The sequence below is a fragment of the Uranotaenia lowii genome, chromosome 1, assembly GCF_029784155.1.
Source record: "Uranotaenia lowii strain MFRU-FL chromosome 1, ASM2978415v1, whole genome shotgun sequence".
Taxonomy (NCBI): Eukaryota; Metazoa; Arthropoda; class Insecta; order Diptera; family Culicidae; genus Uranotaenia; species Uranotaenia lowii.
Genome location: NC_073691.1, coordinates 207,252,734 through 207,270,193, shown reverse-complemented (window position 1 = coordinate 207,270,193; position 17,460 = coordinate 207,252,734). Strand labels below are relative to the sequence as shown.

Genomic DNA, 17,460 nt, shown 5'->3' with positions numbered 1-17,460 from the left:
CGAGGCTGAGACGTCGAGACGCTGCTAACGCCAAAAGTGATCTTGCTCGATTGATCTCGTTCGCCACGGCTGCGTAGAAGAATTGGGCCCAAGTGTACAACGAACTAATGATTTGTTATTTGTGTTTTTTTTTTGGTTTCTTGATGGCGTTCAAGGTAGTTTCCAAATTTTTCAATTTCAAATAGAACTAGCAGCAGCAGCAGCGACAAAAAAGGCACATGGTAGGATGATTTTGCAAAAGTTAGCGAAGCTTAGACCAAAGGTAGTCGAACTTGAGCGGACTGCGGAAAATGGGCCATGAGCCCAAAACAAGACAATATCAATAACTAGTTTCTGTGTTACAATCGATTAAAACATTGAAACTTTGAGAATAAAATTCAGCAGTCGGAGTTGTAACAGCGAGTAATTAAAAAAAACACTTTGAAGATTAAAATGTAATCTTTTTTTTTTTCAAATAATAACATAGAGTATCGACATGAAAATATTTAGATGACAACAAATGTCAAAAATGTCTAAAAATGTCAAAAATGACAAAAATGTCAAAAATTTCAAAAATGTCAAAAATTTCAAAAATGTCAAAAATTTCAAAAATGTCAAAACTTACAATAATGTCAAAAATAAAAAAAATGTCAAAAATGTCAAAGTATCAAAAACGTCAAATATGTCAAATATGTCAAAAATGTCAAAAATGTAAAAAATGTCAAAAATGTCAAAACTGTCAAAAATGTCAAAAATGTCAAAAATGTCAAGAATGTCAAAAATGTTAAAAATATCAAAAATGACAAAAATGTCAAAAATGTCAAAAATGACAAAAAGGTCAAAAATGTCAAAACTGACAAAAATGACAAAAATGACAAAAATGACAAAAATGACAAAAATGACAAAAATGACAAAAATGACAAAAATGACAAAAAAGACCAAAATTACAAACATAAAAAAAATTACAAAAATGACCAAAATTACAAAAATTACAGAAACGAAAAAAATCACCAAAAATTTCAAAAACTACAAAAATAACAAAAATGACAAAAATTACAAAAATGACAAAAATTACAAAAACGACAAACATGACAAATTTGACAAAAATGACAAAAAAGACAAAAATTACGAAAATGACAAAAATGACAAAAATGACAAAAATGACAAAAATGACAAAAATGACAAAAATGACAAAAATGACAAAAATGACAATAATGACAAAAATGACAAAAATGACAAAAATGACAAAAATGACAAAAATGACAAAAATGACAAAAATGACAAAAATGCCAAAAATGAAAAAAATGACAAAAATGACAAATATGACAAAAATGACAAAAATGACAAAAATGACAAAAATGACAAAAATGACAAAAATGACAAAAATGACAAAAATGACAAAAATGACAAAAATGACAAAAATGACAAAAATGCCAAAAATGCCAAAAATGACAAAAATGACAAAAATGACAAAAATTGACAAAAATGACAAAAATGACAAAAATGACAAAAATGACAAAAATGACAAAAATGACAAAAATGACAAAAATGACAAAAATGACAAAAATGACAAAAATGACAAAAATGACAAAAATGACAAAAATGACAAAAATGACAAAAATGACAAAAATGACAAAAATGACAAAAATGACAAAAATGACAAAAATGACAAAAATGACAAAAATGACAAAAATGTTCAGTTTTGTCATTTTTCTCAATTTTGCCAATTTTGTCAATTTCGTCAATTTTGTCATTTTTGTCATTTTTGTCATTTTTGTCATTTTTGTCATTTTTGTCATTTTTGTCATTTTTGTCATTTTTGTCATTTTTGTCATTTTTGTCATTTTTGTCATTTTTGTCATTTTTGTCATTTTTGTCATTTTTGTCATTTTTGTCATTTTTGTCATTTTTGTCATTTTTGTCATTTTTGTCATTTTTGTCATTTTTGTCATTTTTGTCATTATTGTCATTTTTGTCATTTTTGTCATTTTTGTCATTTTTGTCATTTTTGTCATTTTTGTCATTTTTGTCATTTTTGTCATTTTTGTCATTTTTGTCATTTTTGTCATTTTTGTCATTTTTGTCATTTTTGTCATTTTTGTCATTTTTGTCATTTTTGTCATTTTTGTCATTTTTGTCATTTTTGTCATTTTTGTCATTTTTGTCATTTTTGTCATTTTTGTCATTTTTGTCATTTTTGTCATTTTTGTCATTTTTGTCATTTTTGTCATTTTTGTCATTTTTGTCATTTTTGTCATTTTTGTCATTTTTGTCATTTTTGTCATTTTTGTGAACCTTGCGAAATTTGACAAAAAATTCCTTGCAGGAAAAATTTACCTGTTTAGCCAGATTGTATCGTCGAAATTGCATGTATTTCCTTGAAAGTTGGATGGCATTTTCCAACTGGGATAGCATTTCATCGAAAGCGATCGATGCGCACTCTGTAAACGTTATTGCGTACAGCTGAAAAAAAAACCAACAAACGTAATCGAGTGTCCAGTAGAATGAGTCGATTTAAGGTCATTTTTGAATTTCTCAAACAATGGGTCTAAAAAGCTTTGTTTGAATTAAAAACTCATCTATGATTTTTTGCAGAATTTCTGGGTAACGTTTACATGAGTAAATTTTAACTTTTAGGGTAGTAAGTATGAGAAATTGAATATTTTGTACTGAAAAACCAACAACATTTTTTATTAGCTGTTTAACAGGGGTATGTCTTGAGGCATTGAAAAACGATAAATTCAATTGACATCACTGCTGAGAGCCTAGCGAGGTATTGCATGACTACTGTTCATGCAATACTTCGCGGGGCACTAGCAGTGATGTCAATTTAGTTTATCTTTTTTCATTGCCAAAAGACATACCCTCGTTAAACAGCCAATAAATATTTTTACCTTATAAGATACGGAGTTACGGTCTAGAACGAAGTTGTTCAACGAAAAATTTCCTTCAGAATATTTATAAATTGATAAATTTTTACTGCTTAGTTCTGCCTCGAGTCTCATCGTTTTAGGGAGATGTGCTGATTCAAGACTTGTTGTTCTAACGGTGTAAAAAAAGTTCTGTCCCCAAGCAATATGAAAGTACAACTCCTCCACACATCGAAAATGCCATTCAGACGGTAGAACTACAACTAACTTTAATTGACGAGTAATGGTCGGGTTAAGACATTTGCCTTCGCCTTTCGCTCTAGCTATAGGTACTTAGGCTGTGAGAGTTTATCCGATTTGTTCAAACATCATCAGACGAATGGGGCACGCTAAAGTGGAAGTAAAGTACATTTTGCTGACCGTGAATGGGAAGTTTGTGTTAGATGACGATATAACCCATTTGGACCGCGTGTTGTTTCTCGAGCCACTCAAGTCAAATTCAACCGCGGTTCCAGACCCAGCCAGAAGTGTACCGGCACTGCTGTTGATGACGCTGATGAGTGTGCCGAGTACCTGTGCTTGTTGTGAGCATATTCAATTCATTCTTCATTTGTCGGTAATTTTTATGATCCGTCAAATGGCGAATCCCAAGCCATTGTGAGCCTAGCCAGCCAAAAGATTGATCTCTCTGCGGGCTGGACACCGCGGTGCGATTTGATGAGCACATTATGAGCATGACGGGGCCATAAGGTTTCCAAGCGGTCTGTACCGGTGGCTTATTTTGGTGAATTTTATTGAGATTGTTGTTTTTTTCAGGGGTTTGGTCGAAAAGGATTCAAACCAATTGCGGATCTATTTCGGTTCTTTCGAGCACTTTTGTAATTAAGCTCTTGATGGGCGGCCGTAATGAGTGATGGTTCTTCCTCTTCCTTTGTGGCATTAAATAAATTGCACTACAGGTTATTGTCAATCCGAAGAGCAAAATCGAAACTAGCCGCCATTTTTTGAAAATAAATACGTTACTTTTGAAAATCTTGAATTTATCACGCATTATCAAGCTGTCAAGCTATCTACTTTTGACAAAGTTTCCCACTATGCAAGATCGCCAGTTTGCCAAAAGTCATTGCAACTATGTTTGACATCCGTTATCTGTGCTGATAGATTACAAAACTGATAACTCATACCCTGCGAGGAAAAATTGACTAAAATGCAAACCAGTGATTAGCCAACGACGAGGAGGGTCGCTTCATCACAAACGCGACAAAACAACCTCGAACGGGGTGACGATTATTCGCATATTAGCCGTTATTTTACAGGCATTTAATCGGATGATTTACAGCTCAGTTGCACACCTTTAGCTATTGCATTTTGATGGCAGTTCTAACCAGTAACCGATCGAGGCGGGAATGTGAAAAGATTTGGAATCATTAGAAGCATAAGCAACGAACCCTCTTTTCCATGTACAATCAAACTTCAAGAAGGTTTACAGATTACATTTGCCCCGAAATTAGATTAAATTTACCCCAAAACTAGCCGAGTCATCGCCAAGCGCGAGATCACCGGCTGAGTTTGTAGATCGCCGAATACTTACCGGAAACATCTGGTGATCTATCGGAGGTTCTGATTTGTTTTATTCGTTTCATTTTTTTTCACCTCGTGTTTCGATTTGCGTCAGCTTGCGAGGTTTGTTGCTGATGATGGCTGAAATGGAACTGCCATAAAACCCGCCAGCCCTAGCTCAATTAGACTCGGATTAGGATCAGTGTCGACCTTCGGGTTGAAAATTTCTTCCCCAAAAGGTTGAAGCCGCCGCCGCTAGGCGGTGGAAATTGAACCTTCTGTATAGATTACTTTTCGACCGGATCCAAAGAGGAATCATGATTGTAGCACGTGAGATACCGGAGTTTATTCAACGGTTATTTATCAACATTTCTATACATTTCTATACACGTGGTATAAGTTCTACAGCAAGCATTGATTTTTTTGATTGAAAATCCACCAACAAGCCGAATTTTAAAAAAAATTAAATAATGACATAAAAAAATGTCAATTGTCCAAATTTTAAAGAAGACTATATAGGGTGGTGTCCCTAATTTCGCTATATTTTGTCAGGGGTTTTTAGATTTGATAAGAGTAAGCCAAATCTTCAATTGTAAGACATAATTTTTTTTGGTAACTAAGTTCCAAATTCTGTTATGCACTCGGTTGAAGTTTAAAATAATCATTTTAAGCTTTAATTTTCGAAAACTAAAGTGTTTTTTAAAGTGTGTCGATGTTCCTAATGTGGCACTAATTGTTCCTAATTGTTAACATACGTGTTCCTAACTATGGACATATAAAGAAAAAGTGCATCAGCGTCCCAATTTTACATTATTCTGCATCCTGATTCTGCATATGATTATGTTTCTTATTAGTTTAATGAGAAAATTCTTATTACATGCCTATTAATATTCTTCACCAAATTCGATTATGTCAGTTTCGAAGAACTTATAGGTTAAAAAAAATAAAACTTTCATTTTTCAATTGGGACTTGTTTTTTTTCAACATTTTTTTCATTTGCGTTAATTATATTTGAATAAGTAGAAAATTTAATGTTAAGAATACAAATAAATTTATTACGTTTTTTATTCAGATTTTTTTTAAATTTTCCATTTCGCGTGGAGGTTTCTCAAATTGGTCTTCGATTTGAGGAAGAATTGAGAAGCTGTGAACTATCATCGCCCATTACATGTGACAAATTTCGATTTTCCTGGTTTGCAGCAGACTCGAAGAAGTTTTCCTGTTGCTCATCAATCATTTTTGAAATATGTGTATAATAATCCTAAATACACATGAGCAGACAACTGTTTTCTATACATTGGAATAATTTTTATGTTGAAATTTCCTGCAGTTTTATTGTAAAAAGTTGTCTAAATTGTCGAACCTCAAATCGTGCAGGTTTAATGCACCTATTGATGTTGTTTAAAAAAAAAAACTTTCTTCGACAATATTTTCAAAAAATAACGAGAAACCGATATTTTGTATACGACAAAGCTGTAATTAATAAAAATCTACGTTTTTTAATATTTAAAACAAAAGTTGGGGTTGCCATATTTTGAATTCAGTTCATCCATTTAAAAACTTTATAAAATCTGTTTTGAGAAATTCTGATCTCTTTTGGGATGTTTATTAGAGCCTAGATTCAAAGTAAAAATGATAAAAATCTTAAATTTATTCCGTTTTTCCTGTTTTTGAATAGCAAAATTTTACAACATACAAACAGGCCCATTCCTACATTAACGTTCTCTTATTCGCTGCGCGGCAATAAACAAAATCTCCATAGTTCTACTTTCTGATCGGTATTAAGCCTTCATAAAGACCTTTAATTTGTTGTACTTTTGCTGTTCAATTAAAATAGAAACCCATTTTTTTTTTGTTTTAAGCTTCAGTACATATAATTTTTAAAGGTCAAAATATTCTGTACATTGAAAAAAGGTCAAAATATTACATCAATAGTTGTCTAAACATTTTTTTTTAGTTTTTATATTCTTAAATCTCTTACATACCTGATGTTAAAAGCGTATCACCCTCAAAATGCATTGATTAGATTTGTTTCTGAACGGCTGCAGGCGCATTTAACTCGAGAGACACATCCAGGATAACTTTCTCCTACTGTAGTAATTTAAACATGATAATATGTATCAAAATCAAAGCGTTCTCGCAAATGGTTCAATTGTTCAAATAATTTCTTTTGAACTTTCGAACAACGATTTTCTTAGAACTTTTGTAAAATGCTCATTCCCATTAAGTCATGAACATGTACAAGTATTTCTTCTGGAATAGACATATGGCTTTTATTGAAAGCTTCCTTAAATTTAATTGTAGCCAAAGTTTCTTTAAGCTGCTAAGCTTCATGTCTATTTCCAAAACTTCTTCGGGTTTCTTATAAACATATTCTTTCAAAAATATATTTTCGACATATAGATAACGCTTTGAAAAACACTAAAATTAAAAAAGTTATCGCGTTTTTACTTATAACCATTTATTTCACATTTCCTTGAAAATTTAGTTAAGATAAAATTAGTTTTCACAACCTTACGTCAATCATATTCATTTAAAAACATGCTTTACCTTCAAAATACTTTGGAAAACTTTGCCTTTGTCGAACATTAGGAACACACTGAAAACACACACATAGCATTTTTTTAGTTTTTACTTGAAAAAAAAACATGGTTATAACAGTCTAATTACAAAAATTATTGTGATTAACAATCCGACAAAAAAATTTCAAAAAAATGGTTAAAAAATTCAGCTTATATCTTCCATTTCTAAAACAGTGTTTTTTAAGAAACATGCTAAAAACCCCGTTCAATTTGGACATACTTTGAAACAAACCGGTTTTTACTTGAAAGATTAGGAGTTAGAAAACAGAATTGTATGTATGATTAATGTTCAGATGATCCATTACATTATCAATTGTTTTGTAGTTGTGATAAATCGAAAATAAGGTCACAAACTGTCAAAATCAAACGGTATGTTAACATTAGGCACACATGCCAAATTAGGAACACTTGCCCTACTAGACAGTAAACGAAAATTACCCAAGCAACCAGAAGTCCCTTAAAAAGGTTTCCTAGAAGCTTAATCAGCTCTCGTTTGTGTCTGAAGAGAATGCTAATCAACCCAAAATTTAAGTTCTGAAAAGCTACTTTGAAGTTCTTTAGATGGCTGTAGAGAACGCTATTCAGCTTCTAAGAGAATGTCAAGAAATTTCTACGTGACGAAAAAAAATCCGATTGACAGATTGCTCTGACAACCAGATGACAGACTGCTAGGCTGCTGGTCTATCTAAGTTTATATCATTGATTTTAATGTTTACTTTTTACAGATTTTATAACAAATATGCTACTTACGCTATGAGAATTGTTTGAATCGGATTTGGCCAAAACAGCGCTCGTTTCGGAATTTCCCGGGTAGGAAAGATGCATTGTTGATGATGACGATCAGCTCGGTATTGTCTGGAAAATGTCTCAACCTTGTTTTTTTCAATTGTGCCGGAATCGATGAACTTCGCGAACAGACCAGGAATATTGTTCCTTCTTCAAAGGCATCATTATTGCTACGATTATGGTGATTATAGTTGTAAAACTGCACAGCGCAAGCAAAAGCTATTTTTTTTTCGTTTTTGCTTCGTTTTCGTTTTTCTGCTGATGTAAACAACCAACATACGTTTTGACAGAAATATTTGACATATCGCTTGAAAGTTCCAAATAAGTTCTTCACAATACCTAGAAAGATCTTGAATGGTTCCTCAAGGTGTGATAAGCGAATGCTACAGCCATCTTTAAAGAAGTTCCATTAAAAGCGCTAAGAAGTTGCGCTATCGATGTTTCAACCTTTCAAAAGGCGATAGAAGTTCCTGACTAACTTCTACGTAACATGAGTCACCTAAAATTCCCGTAAAACATTTTCTCAGCCAAATGGGAACTTCGAAATTCCATCTTCAAGTAAGAACGCGACTTTTGGTTGCTTGAGTACCGAGTTCGGTAATTATTCACCGAATTCCTAACATGTGGAAATCTGTTCGGCATTTTTTTGTGGATGACAAGTGACAGTTGTCAAATATTACATACCTTTTTCGGTAAAAAAATCACCGAAACTCGGCTGATCATATTGAGGATCATCATCATTATTACCAAAAGGTCGGTGCACGGAGAAAAACGTATGGTAATTCCAACAATAATCCACTTATATTCAATCATTTATCTGATCGATTCTCGACCAACTATAATTATCAAAATCTCTACAATACATATAATATACTATCTGATTGATTTTGTGCATTCAACTATAAATATAATAGATTCAACTATAATGTACAATTGACGTTATACATTCTACAATAATTATAGTAGATTCAACTATTATAGTATGACTGATTTGATTATAAATATGATAGATTCAACTATAATTATATGATTGATTTAATTATAATTATGATACATTCTACTATAATAATACGATTGATTTAATTTAAAGTATGATAGTTTCAATTATATTTCTATGATTGATTCAATGAGGTCAACTATAAATATTATAAATTCAAATTCTGTTTGTATTAGAAGTTATCATATCTTAGAATATTTTTTTTCGGAATAATTTTATGGCTACGTTTTATTTTCTTTTACTTTATTATTTCATCATTTTGCATCTAGTTCACTTAAGCCGCAACGATGCTAGAAAAATGACAGGAAATCACGATATCCTCGTCCTGGTTCCTCCGCTGTTGTTCTTTTTGCATCTTGATGTATGGTTGCCCAGCAAATTGTGCGTCTTAACTAATGGGTCCCAGAAGACGTTCTCAGATTCCGTGCTTCTGCACCCGGCGAAGATTGACCTTGTGGGGGCAAAATTCACTCAATATCATGACATCGATCTATCATACGCTGACTTACCAATGCTATTTTCCTGTGGAATCCTGCCACGATCACGTAAAGGATCGTCGATTGTAGTATGTAATATAGAAATACCTGAAATTCTTACCGAAATGTCTGTAATTATTATCGAAATATCTGATGAATATTACAGAAATATCGCATTTTTTACCGAATACTTGCAAAATTTCGGTAATATTGACCGAACAACCGGTAATTTTTACCTAACAACCGGAATATTGGTAATTTCTACCGAAACTCTTAGGTTTCACCGAAAAATCGGTATTTTTGCTGAACTATTTGAAATTATTTCCGAAATGTCGGTAACATTTACCTAAAGCTGTAAAATTTTAGTAATTCCTTCCGAAACCCGTTAAGTGCTTAGTTGTTTCGGCTATTATGCACAATGTATTACGCGAGATGATTAGAGCATCATAAACTGAAATTACCGAACTTTTTACAGTTTTCGGTAAAAAATACCAAAAATTTTACAGTTATCGGTGAATACTGTCGGCATTTTCGGAGGACGCTACTATAGCAAAAATTTCAAATCTGAAAGTAGTGAAAATTCCACTTAATGCCAGAGTGAATAACTCCAACCTCATTGAAGTGTACGTACAGGAGAGACGTTTGTATTGACAGCGACTCTTTACAGTTTTTTCAACGACTTCGGTGTTTTTTTACCGTAAATCTATTGTTTACATGATTTTTACCGAACTTGACTTAAAAGCACCGTTTAACGAAGTTCGGTATAAAATTGACGTCAAAGTCATGAATTACCGATTTTTTCCAAGTTACAGAACTGGTTCGGCAAAATAAACTACAGTCTCTTTCTTTACTATAGGCATTGGCTCGTCAGGATAACAGTAATCTTGTGCCGATATTACGGTACTTCTTGAAAGTTTAACTAAACCGTTAATTTTGTGTCTTTCTGAGTCAATCTGTAATCTAACCAAAAGTTTAAAGAAATAAAACTTTTTTTACGGATTGTTGTGTGTAATGATTTCGACCATTTTAACCACATCAAAGGGAGAAATTTTAAAGCATTGTTTATTTACAATTTCAGCCACTACAAGCTGCTGTACACGATTTTTGCCTTCTTCGCACCAACTGCTATCCCGGTCTACTTCTGGAATGAGGATCCCTGGTACGCCCTGTTCGTGGCCTTTTTCCTGCGCACCTGTCTGAGTCTCAACGGAACCTGGTCCGTCAACAGTGCCGCTCACATGTTCGGAACACGTGCTTATGATAAGTAAGTTTTCGGTAACGCTTTCTCCCGATTTCCGGTCAATGAATAATTCTATACTCATTGATATTTTCAGGACAATCTGGCCGGTGGAAAATATGTTCGTATCGTTCGTTGCCATGGGCGAGGGCTGGCACAACTATCATCACGCCTTCCCCTGGGACTACCGGGCCTCGGAGTACGGAACCCCGCTGAATCTGACTGGAACGCTGATCGATCTGCTCGCCAAGTACGGTGCTATCTGGGACCGCAAAACTGCCACCTCCAACATGGTGAGACAATTTCAATTGGACGCATTTGGGTTGAAAGTTTTAATTCCTTGCTTAACAATTCACTTTTAGAATTCACACTTAATTTTTGCATGGTTTCTGAAACTGAATGAATCTCCAAAAATTGTAATTTGAGTCTTTCTTTTAGTCGAACTATCTAAAATAGTCGGCTTTTTGAAAGTCAGCAAAGTCGTTTTTTCAGCGGTAATAGCGTATTGGTATCAAACTCATGTTAAAAATTAAAAAAAAATTGTTGAAAAAGTAAAGGTTTCCGTCTTCATTTCTATTCATTTAGTTTTCAAACTATATAATATACTCATTACCTTCTCGCAGGTGAAAAATCGGGTCCTTCGAACCGGAGACAAGTCGCATCACACCTACGGTACCGACGAGGGTCGCAGTGCATTCACGACCCTGTGGAACATCTGGAAGCACCCGTCCAATCCGACCTACAACTCGATCTACACCCCGAAACCGAAGATCATCCAGAGCGACGGCTATGCCCTGATCGAGGACGAGCTGAAGAAGTCCGAAATGGACGAAGACATTCTGCAGAAGGAGGCGGAAGAGTTGCTGCGCCGTCAACAGGAAGAGGAACAGCAGAAGACCGAAGCGTCGAAGATCTACGACAAGTTGTCGCGATACATCAAGGATCAGACAGTTGAAGAGCCGGCGCCTGAAGATCAGACCAATAACAATCTTCTGGACAAGGTTGGCAAGAGTCGACTCAACGTCGATAATAACGAGAATGTGATAACCCGCAGGCATATCTAGTGGGGGCCTTTGGAAAATGGGTAGGGGTTTTCATTCGCTATAATAATTCCTGAACTTAGAATATCGTAATGCTACCTTGTAAGTTAGAACGATAGGACCATGAACTTGGAGTTGAGTGACCTTAAAATCGATTTTTTCCCTCTGAAGAGTGCTAACATTTTTAATTTTGTTTTAGAAATGTTACAAATGTTTACAAATCTGAACCTTACGTTACTCTTAATTCAATGCTCAGTGAAGGAGAGAAGGATTTGAACCGAAATTCGTTTGCTCAAGAATAAAATAAAAATTTTATAGTAAGGCATCGGTTTAGCGACTACCTGTAGTATCCTAATAATAAGAGTAATAATAAATGTACATAGCTAAATCTATCGCGTTTTTTTTTTAAATTCAAATTTCAGCTAAATCAAAACTACGAACAATTAGGGAAGCTCCATTCTTTTGAAACACATTGGAAATCCAAAGAAATTTGCTTTTTGGTTTATTGCGATGCCTTTTTTCGGCTGGCATAAATACAACTGATTTTTTTTTCTCCGAGCTATAATAGCAAAATAAAATCAAATTGACTATTTTCAATAACATTGCATGAAATAATGAATGATCATTTTCTAAAAACAAAGAGTGTAGATAGTATTTCATTTAAGTTATACTGAAATAAAAAAAATACCTCAACTTCATAGTTTTATTCTTTTCAACAAAATATCACAAATTTAGCCATTTAAAATTGCTGTGTTTTTTCCTTAAAATTGTTTCCATAACAAAAAATTGATTAAGCTCTCAAACAGCACTCAGATCGCCAATTATGTTTCAAATCAAACGCTTTATTGAAAACCTTCAACGCGTTGAAGATTTTTTTTTTATTTTAGTCGTTCAAACATTGTTTACATGAAATTTGCGACATTATCTTTTCGAATCAGCTGGCGCATTGCCCGATGCAATTGTGCGAGGTTTATGTTGGGGCTTATATTGTTTCCCTCGTTTTAAGCAATTCTTGTCGAATTTTACCTTTATTAAAAATATTAAAAGTAAAATTCGACAAGTTGTTAAAATTCATATTTTCGTTGAATGTTTTTTAGTCATCAAGAATTTTTTTTTAAACGGGCATCAATTTCGAAATCGAAAACAAAAATAAACTAGTAACAAAAAAAAACAACATTTTAATGATTGGACGGAAATAAATGATGAAAATACGTTAAACAAAATTCATTGTTATTTTCAGTACAATTTGTTCTGTTCGAAGATGTTCGAGTTTCGACGGTGTGACTGTATCGCAGCATTTTCATTAACAGTTTTCCAAAGTGGGAGCCACGACGAGTTAAGTAAGGTGGCCTCTAGTGTAAAATAGCACTTAAGCCATATTGAAAAAAAGTTTTGACAGTTGGCCAAAACAGCGTGATCATCGTACAACATTGAGAACGAGTAGTGTCGAAACTGATGCAATGAAAACACCGGGAACAGAACACCATAAATAATATCATTACTTCAACAACGCAGCAATTCAACTGCCTCATTAATTTTTTTTGCCAGCCATCAGTCAGCCTTAAAAATTTCGGCTTAATTTCGCTCCCGCTTCCAACCCTTGTCAACTTTTTGCCCGACTTGAGACCACCTTGCTTAACTTACCTTGATGGGAGTTTTCAAATACTTTGGCCCAGGAATGCCAAATGGTTTTGCCCAAAATCAGAACAACATGAAGAAAATATCAGGATTTCTCAGGACGCTACAAATTTTGTTTAAAATGCATAATAAAAAGACGGAATACTGGTACTGTAGACGCCTGAACTGGTCTGCAGTTTAAACGAAAAAAAAAATCATTCGAATATCATTTGAACCGAACATCATTATCGGTACAAAAAATGGGCACACATGGTTGTTTTTGAGGTTGATTGTCCCAAAACTGATAAGTTTTTTTGTTTCGATTATAGTCGTTTTACCATCTTTTATGGCATTCGCGACTTTATCAACGTTGCAGTTGGCGAATCGTTATTGAAAAACTTATCCGGTACAACTGTGTTCGATGTTTACTCTTGGGCTCGAACTCGCGGACATCGGCTCAGGAGACAACAGACTTGCCAACTGAGCTATATCACAAGCCCCCAAAACTGATAAGTGTTGGCGCGGTGAAACAACCAACATAATTAGTGGTATGAATAAGGTTTAGCAATTGCTTCGATAGCTTTTACTTAGCTCGAAATCAATCAAAGCAAAAGTCCAAAGCATTTGCTTAGTTTGGTATTGTAGGGACGCACCTTGCGTTATACTATTATTATTATTGAACAAACCTAATAGAAAACGTAACGTGAACGATCAACGAGCAACTGTCAGGAGTAACGGCATGAGCGAAAGGGAAGGAGAGGAAAACGGGAACTTGGATTTAGACGCTGGGACGGATTGGACGTGTGTAAGGTTGCAGGAAAAGTTCAAGGTTTTGTGGAATAAATTTGCAGTGGAATTAGAAAAGAAACGTGTGTTTTGATTCTCTACATTGGCGACGAGGAGACAATGGATCGATTGGTAGGTATTTTTTGCGATTTCGGCTTCTTTTTAAAAAACATGAAATTTAACTTTAGATGTGAAGAAAAGTGAATCGATTTGGAACAAAATGGCGTCCAAACGAAGAATGCTGCAAATTAGTTGATTGGCATTTCTCAAGTAGCATGGGCATATAAATTTACTGAATGACGTGGTTAAAAAAAAAAAAAAAGTGATTTCTTTGTTTTGTGTTTATTGCGTTCTAAGTGGTGCGCTACATTCTGAGGAATGTTATCAATTTGTTTTTTTGGTTGGCGTATTTAAATGGAGCATATGCGAGCATATTCATAATTATGTGTGATCTAGACAGTCGTTCTGTGTAACAATTCGTTTTAAAGTGATGGAAAAAAAAAACACCCCCGTCTTGTCCTGAGGGAGAAAATAGTGAAGCTAAGATGTTTGGTTGTTCTGAGGAACAGAGGTTTTAGCAGTGATGGAAAATAATCCTGAGGGATTTTAAAAACATAATAAAGTTCTTTTCTTATTTCGAGAAATAAGAATGCAGTACTGTGAGATCCAAAAAGTTACGGTTGTTCTGAGGAACAAGGTAGAGGAATTTCGTGTGAAAATAGTTGAAATTCCGAACCGAGCGGATCGGTGTGGAATGATCCTGAGGGATATTCCAACGAGTGAAAGTCTGAATGATCCTGAGGGATAGTTCGAACTACTAATACTAAAAGGCGATTCTTGTTCTGAGGAATAAAGGAAAGGAATGGTTTTTCAGAAATTGTGAATTATCCTGAGGGGTAGTGAGATTTAAAAGAGTATAAGTTTCATGTTCTGAGGAACAAGATGTTGGAATGACGTTTGTTTGTTAACTGAGAGGATGCTCCTGAGGGATAGCTTCAATTCTAACTAGTGAAACGTTCTGATCTTATTCTGAGGAATGATAATTTTTGATTTTTTAAATCTTGTTTTGGATTATCATTCCTACATACATGACAAAATAAATACTTTCGTGAGTTAATATTTTCTAATTTCTAATAATTGGTGCATGATTACAAGTTCTATAATTAGAAGTGAGACATTTGTCATATGGACGTTTCGCTTTGGACTGTAGGAATTGATTACTTTTTTCCTTCTGAACAATTGATTTACAGGCAAGCGAAGCAAGACCACTCCCACCATTCCGATGCGAGGAAATTGATAGAAACCACCTCGCAAAAGAGTGGAAAAGTTGGAAGCAATCTTTGGAGATTTATTTTGAAGCGTACGATGTTACCAACCAACGTAAAATGAAGGCAATTTTATTACATTTTGGTGGAATACAACTCCAGCGCGTTTTTGGAAGTCTAGCTGACAAAGATCATGTCCCATTGGTAGCTGTGGAGGCAAAGTTGTATGATATCGCCATAGCCAAACTTGACGAGTATTTTGAACCTGGTCGTCAGTTCATCCTGGAGCGATGCAAGCTTCGGAAAATACGCCAAGGGGAGCATGAATGCTTCGCACATTTTGTAATGAGAATTCGCCAGCAACTGGCTGACTGTGGGCTAGAGAAGTACGCTACAGAAGTACAGGAAGTACTTAAAGAAATATTCATTATCGATACCATAGTTGAAGGATGTAATTCCGAGGAGCTACGTCGTCGTATATTTCTGAAGGACAAATCTCTTTCAGAAGTTGAGGAACTTGGTGCGATGATGGAGGGAGTAAACCAGCAGATTAAGGATATTGACGCTTTGAACAAGCAACCACAAACAGCTGAACGGGTTTTCCAAGTACAGAAAAACTATTATTCGCGAGCGTTGAACCGTGACAGAACCCAGAACAAACATAAAACTAAACCCTATGGTAATCGCAGGAAGATGGTCTGTTTCAGTTGTGGCACTGAAGGTCACATAAGTTTTGCTGAGGAGTGTAAAGCTCGAGATCAAAATTGTCGCCGGTGCAACAAGGTTGGCCATTTCGAAGCAGTCTGTAGGAAGCAGATCCCAATTCGAGGAAGCCGTGATAGAAATAATCGTGGATCGAATGGTTTGGGTTACAAGAAGGTTAATCTTGTCGAAAATTCAGAAGATGTTCTGCCAGCTAACAATGGTACAAGCCAAAACGATAAACCTGATCAAAAGATGTACTATTGTTTCTATTCGGGAAATGAGTCAAATGAAATTTTATGTGCCGTTGGAAAAATTCCTATGAAATTTCTCATTGACTCAGGTTCCGAGGTAAATCTAATTAATGAAGACACTTGGGAAATTTTGAAGATGAAGGGTGTACAAGTCACGAACATGCAAAAAGGCAGTGAGCAGATTTTGAAGGGCTATGGCAACAATAGGCCATTGCAAATCCTTGGAACATTCGAAGCTGATATTTCTATCGAAACTATGTCTACAAAAGCAAGATTCTTCGTTGTTAAGGATGGCCAAAGATGTATTCTGGGTGATGGTACATCCAAAGAACTTGGTGTCCTTAAAGTTGGTGTAGGCGTTAACAACGTTGGACAAAACGATAGTCATTTCGGAAAGATAAAAGGAGTACAAGTTCACATCCATGTGGACCCATCCTTCAAACCTGTGTTTCAACCGGTTCGGCGAGTTCCAATTCCATACGAAGCTGCAGTGAACGAAAAGTTGGATCAACTTCTTGCGAAGGATATAATCGAGGTGACGTGTGAATAAATATTTTAATTTTTTTTGTTTGTTACTCTTTAATTTCTCTAATTAAATATGAAATAAAAAACTATAACTTTGAAATGCACTATTAATTAATGGAATAATAATGTTGACATACATGAGAAATTGGAAATTCGTTGTAGAAGCCGGAAAATTTAATTTTGCCTTTTTAAAATTTTCAGGTTAAAACAGGACCTGCTTCGTGGGTTTCACCACTTGTGATAGTGGGTAAATCAAATGGTGAACCACGCATATGCCTTGACTTAAGACGGGTTAATGAAGCAATCATGAGGGAGAGATTTCCAATGCCTGTTGTAGACGAACTGTTAGCTCGGATTGGTTCCGGAGCTTTCAGGAGTAAATTGGATATTCGAGATGCGTTTCTCCAGACAGAACTTGCTGCAAGCTCTCGTGATATTACCACTTTCATTACCAGCAGAGGCCTTTACAGATTTAAAAGGCTCCCTTTCGGTCTAGTATCAGCTCCCGAGATTTTTCAAAGGGTAATGGATGAAATCTTGTCGGGATGTGAAGGTACTATCTGTTATTTGGATGACATTTACGTGGAAGGTGATAATTTTGAGCAGCATGAAGAGCGTCTTCAGGCTGTTTTACATCGTCTCGAAAGCCGAAATGTGATGCTAAACCACGAAAAATGTATTCTGAGAGTATCAGATTTGGACTTCCTAGGACACACTATTACACCCACAGGCATCAGACCATCAGTTTCTAAAATAGAAGCGCTTCTATCATTTAGAACTCCAG

At 34.9% G+C, this 17,460-nt stretch overlaps 1 protein-coding gene across 1 annotated transcript in view; it reads left to right on the top strand.

Moving 5' to 3' along the window:
• The window catches only part of LOC129745364 (delta(9)-fatty-acid desaturase fat-7-like), a 59,275-nt gene extending 47,106 nt beyond the window's left edge, over positions 1-12,169 (top strand). The window contains exons 5-7 of the mRNA XM_055738393.1: positions 10,329-10,514; positions 10,585-10,780; positions 11,111-12,169. Coding sequence (XP_055594368.1) covers positions 10,329-10,514; positions 10,585-10,780; positions 11,111-11,551 — 823 coding nt within the window. The 3' untranslated portion in view covers positions 11,552-12,169. The remainder of the gene's footprint in view (positions 1-10,328; positions 10,515-10,584; positions 10,781-11,110) is intronic.
• Positions 12,170-17,460: the final 5,291 nt, after the last annotated feature.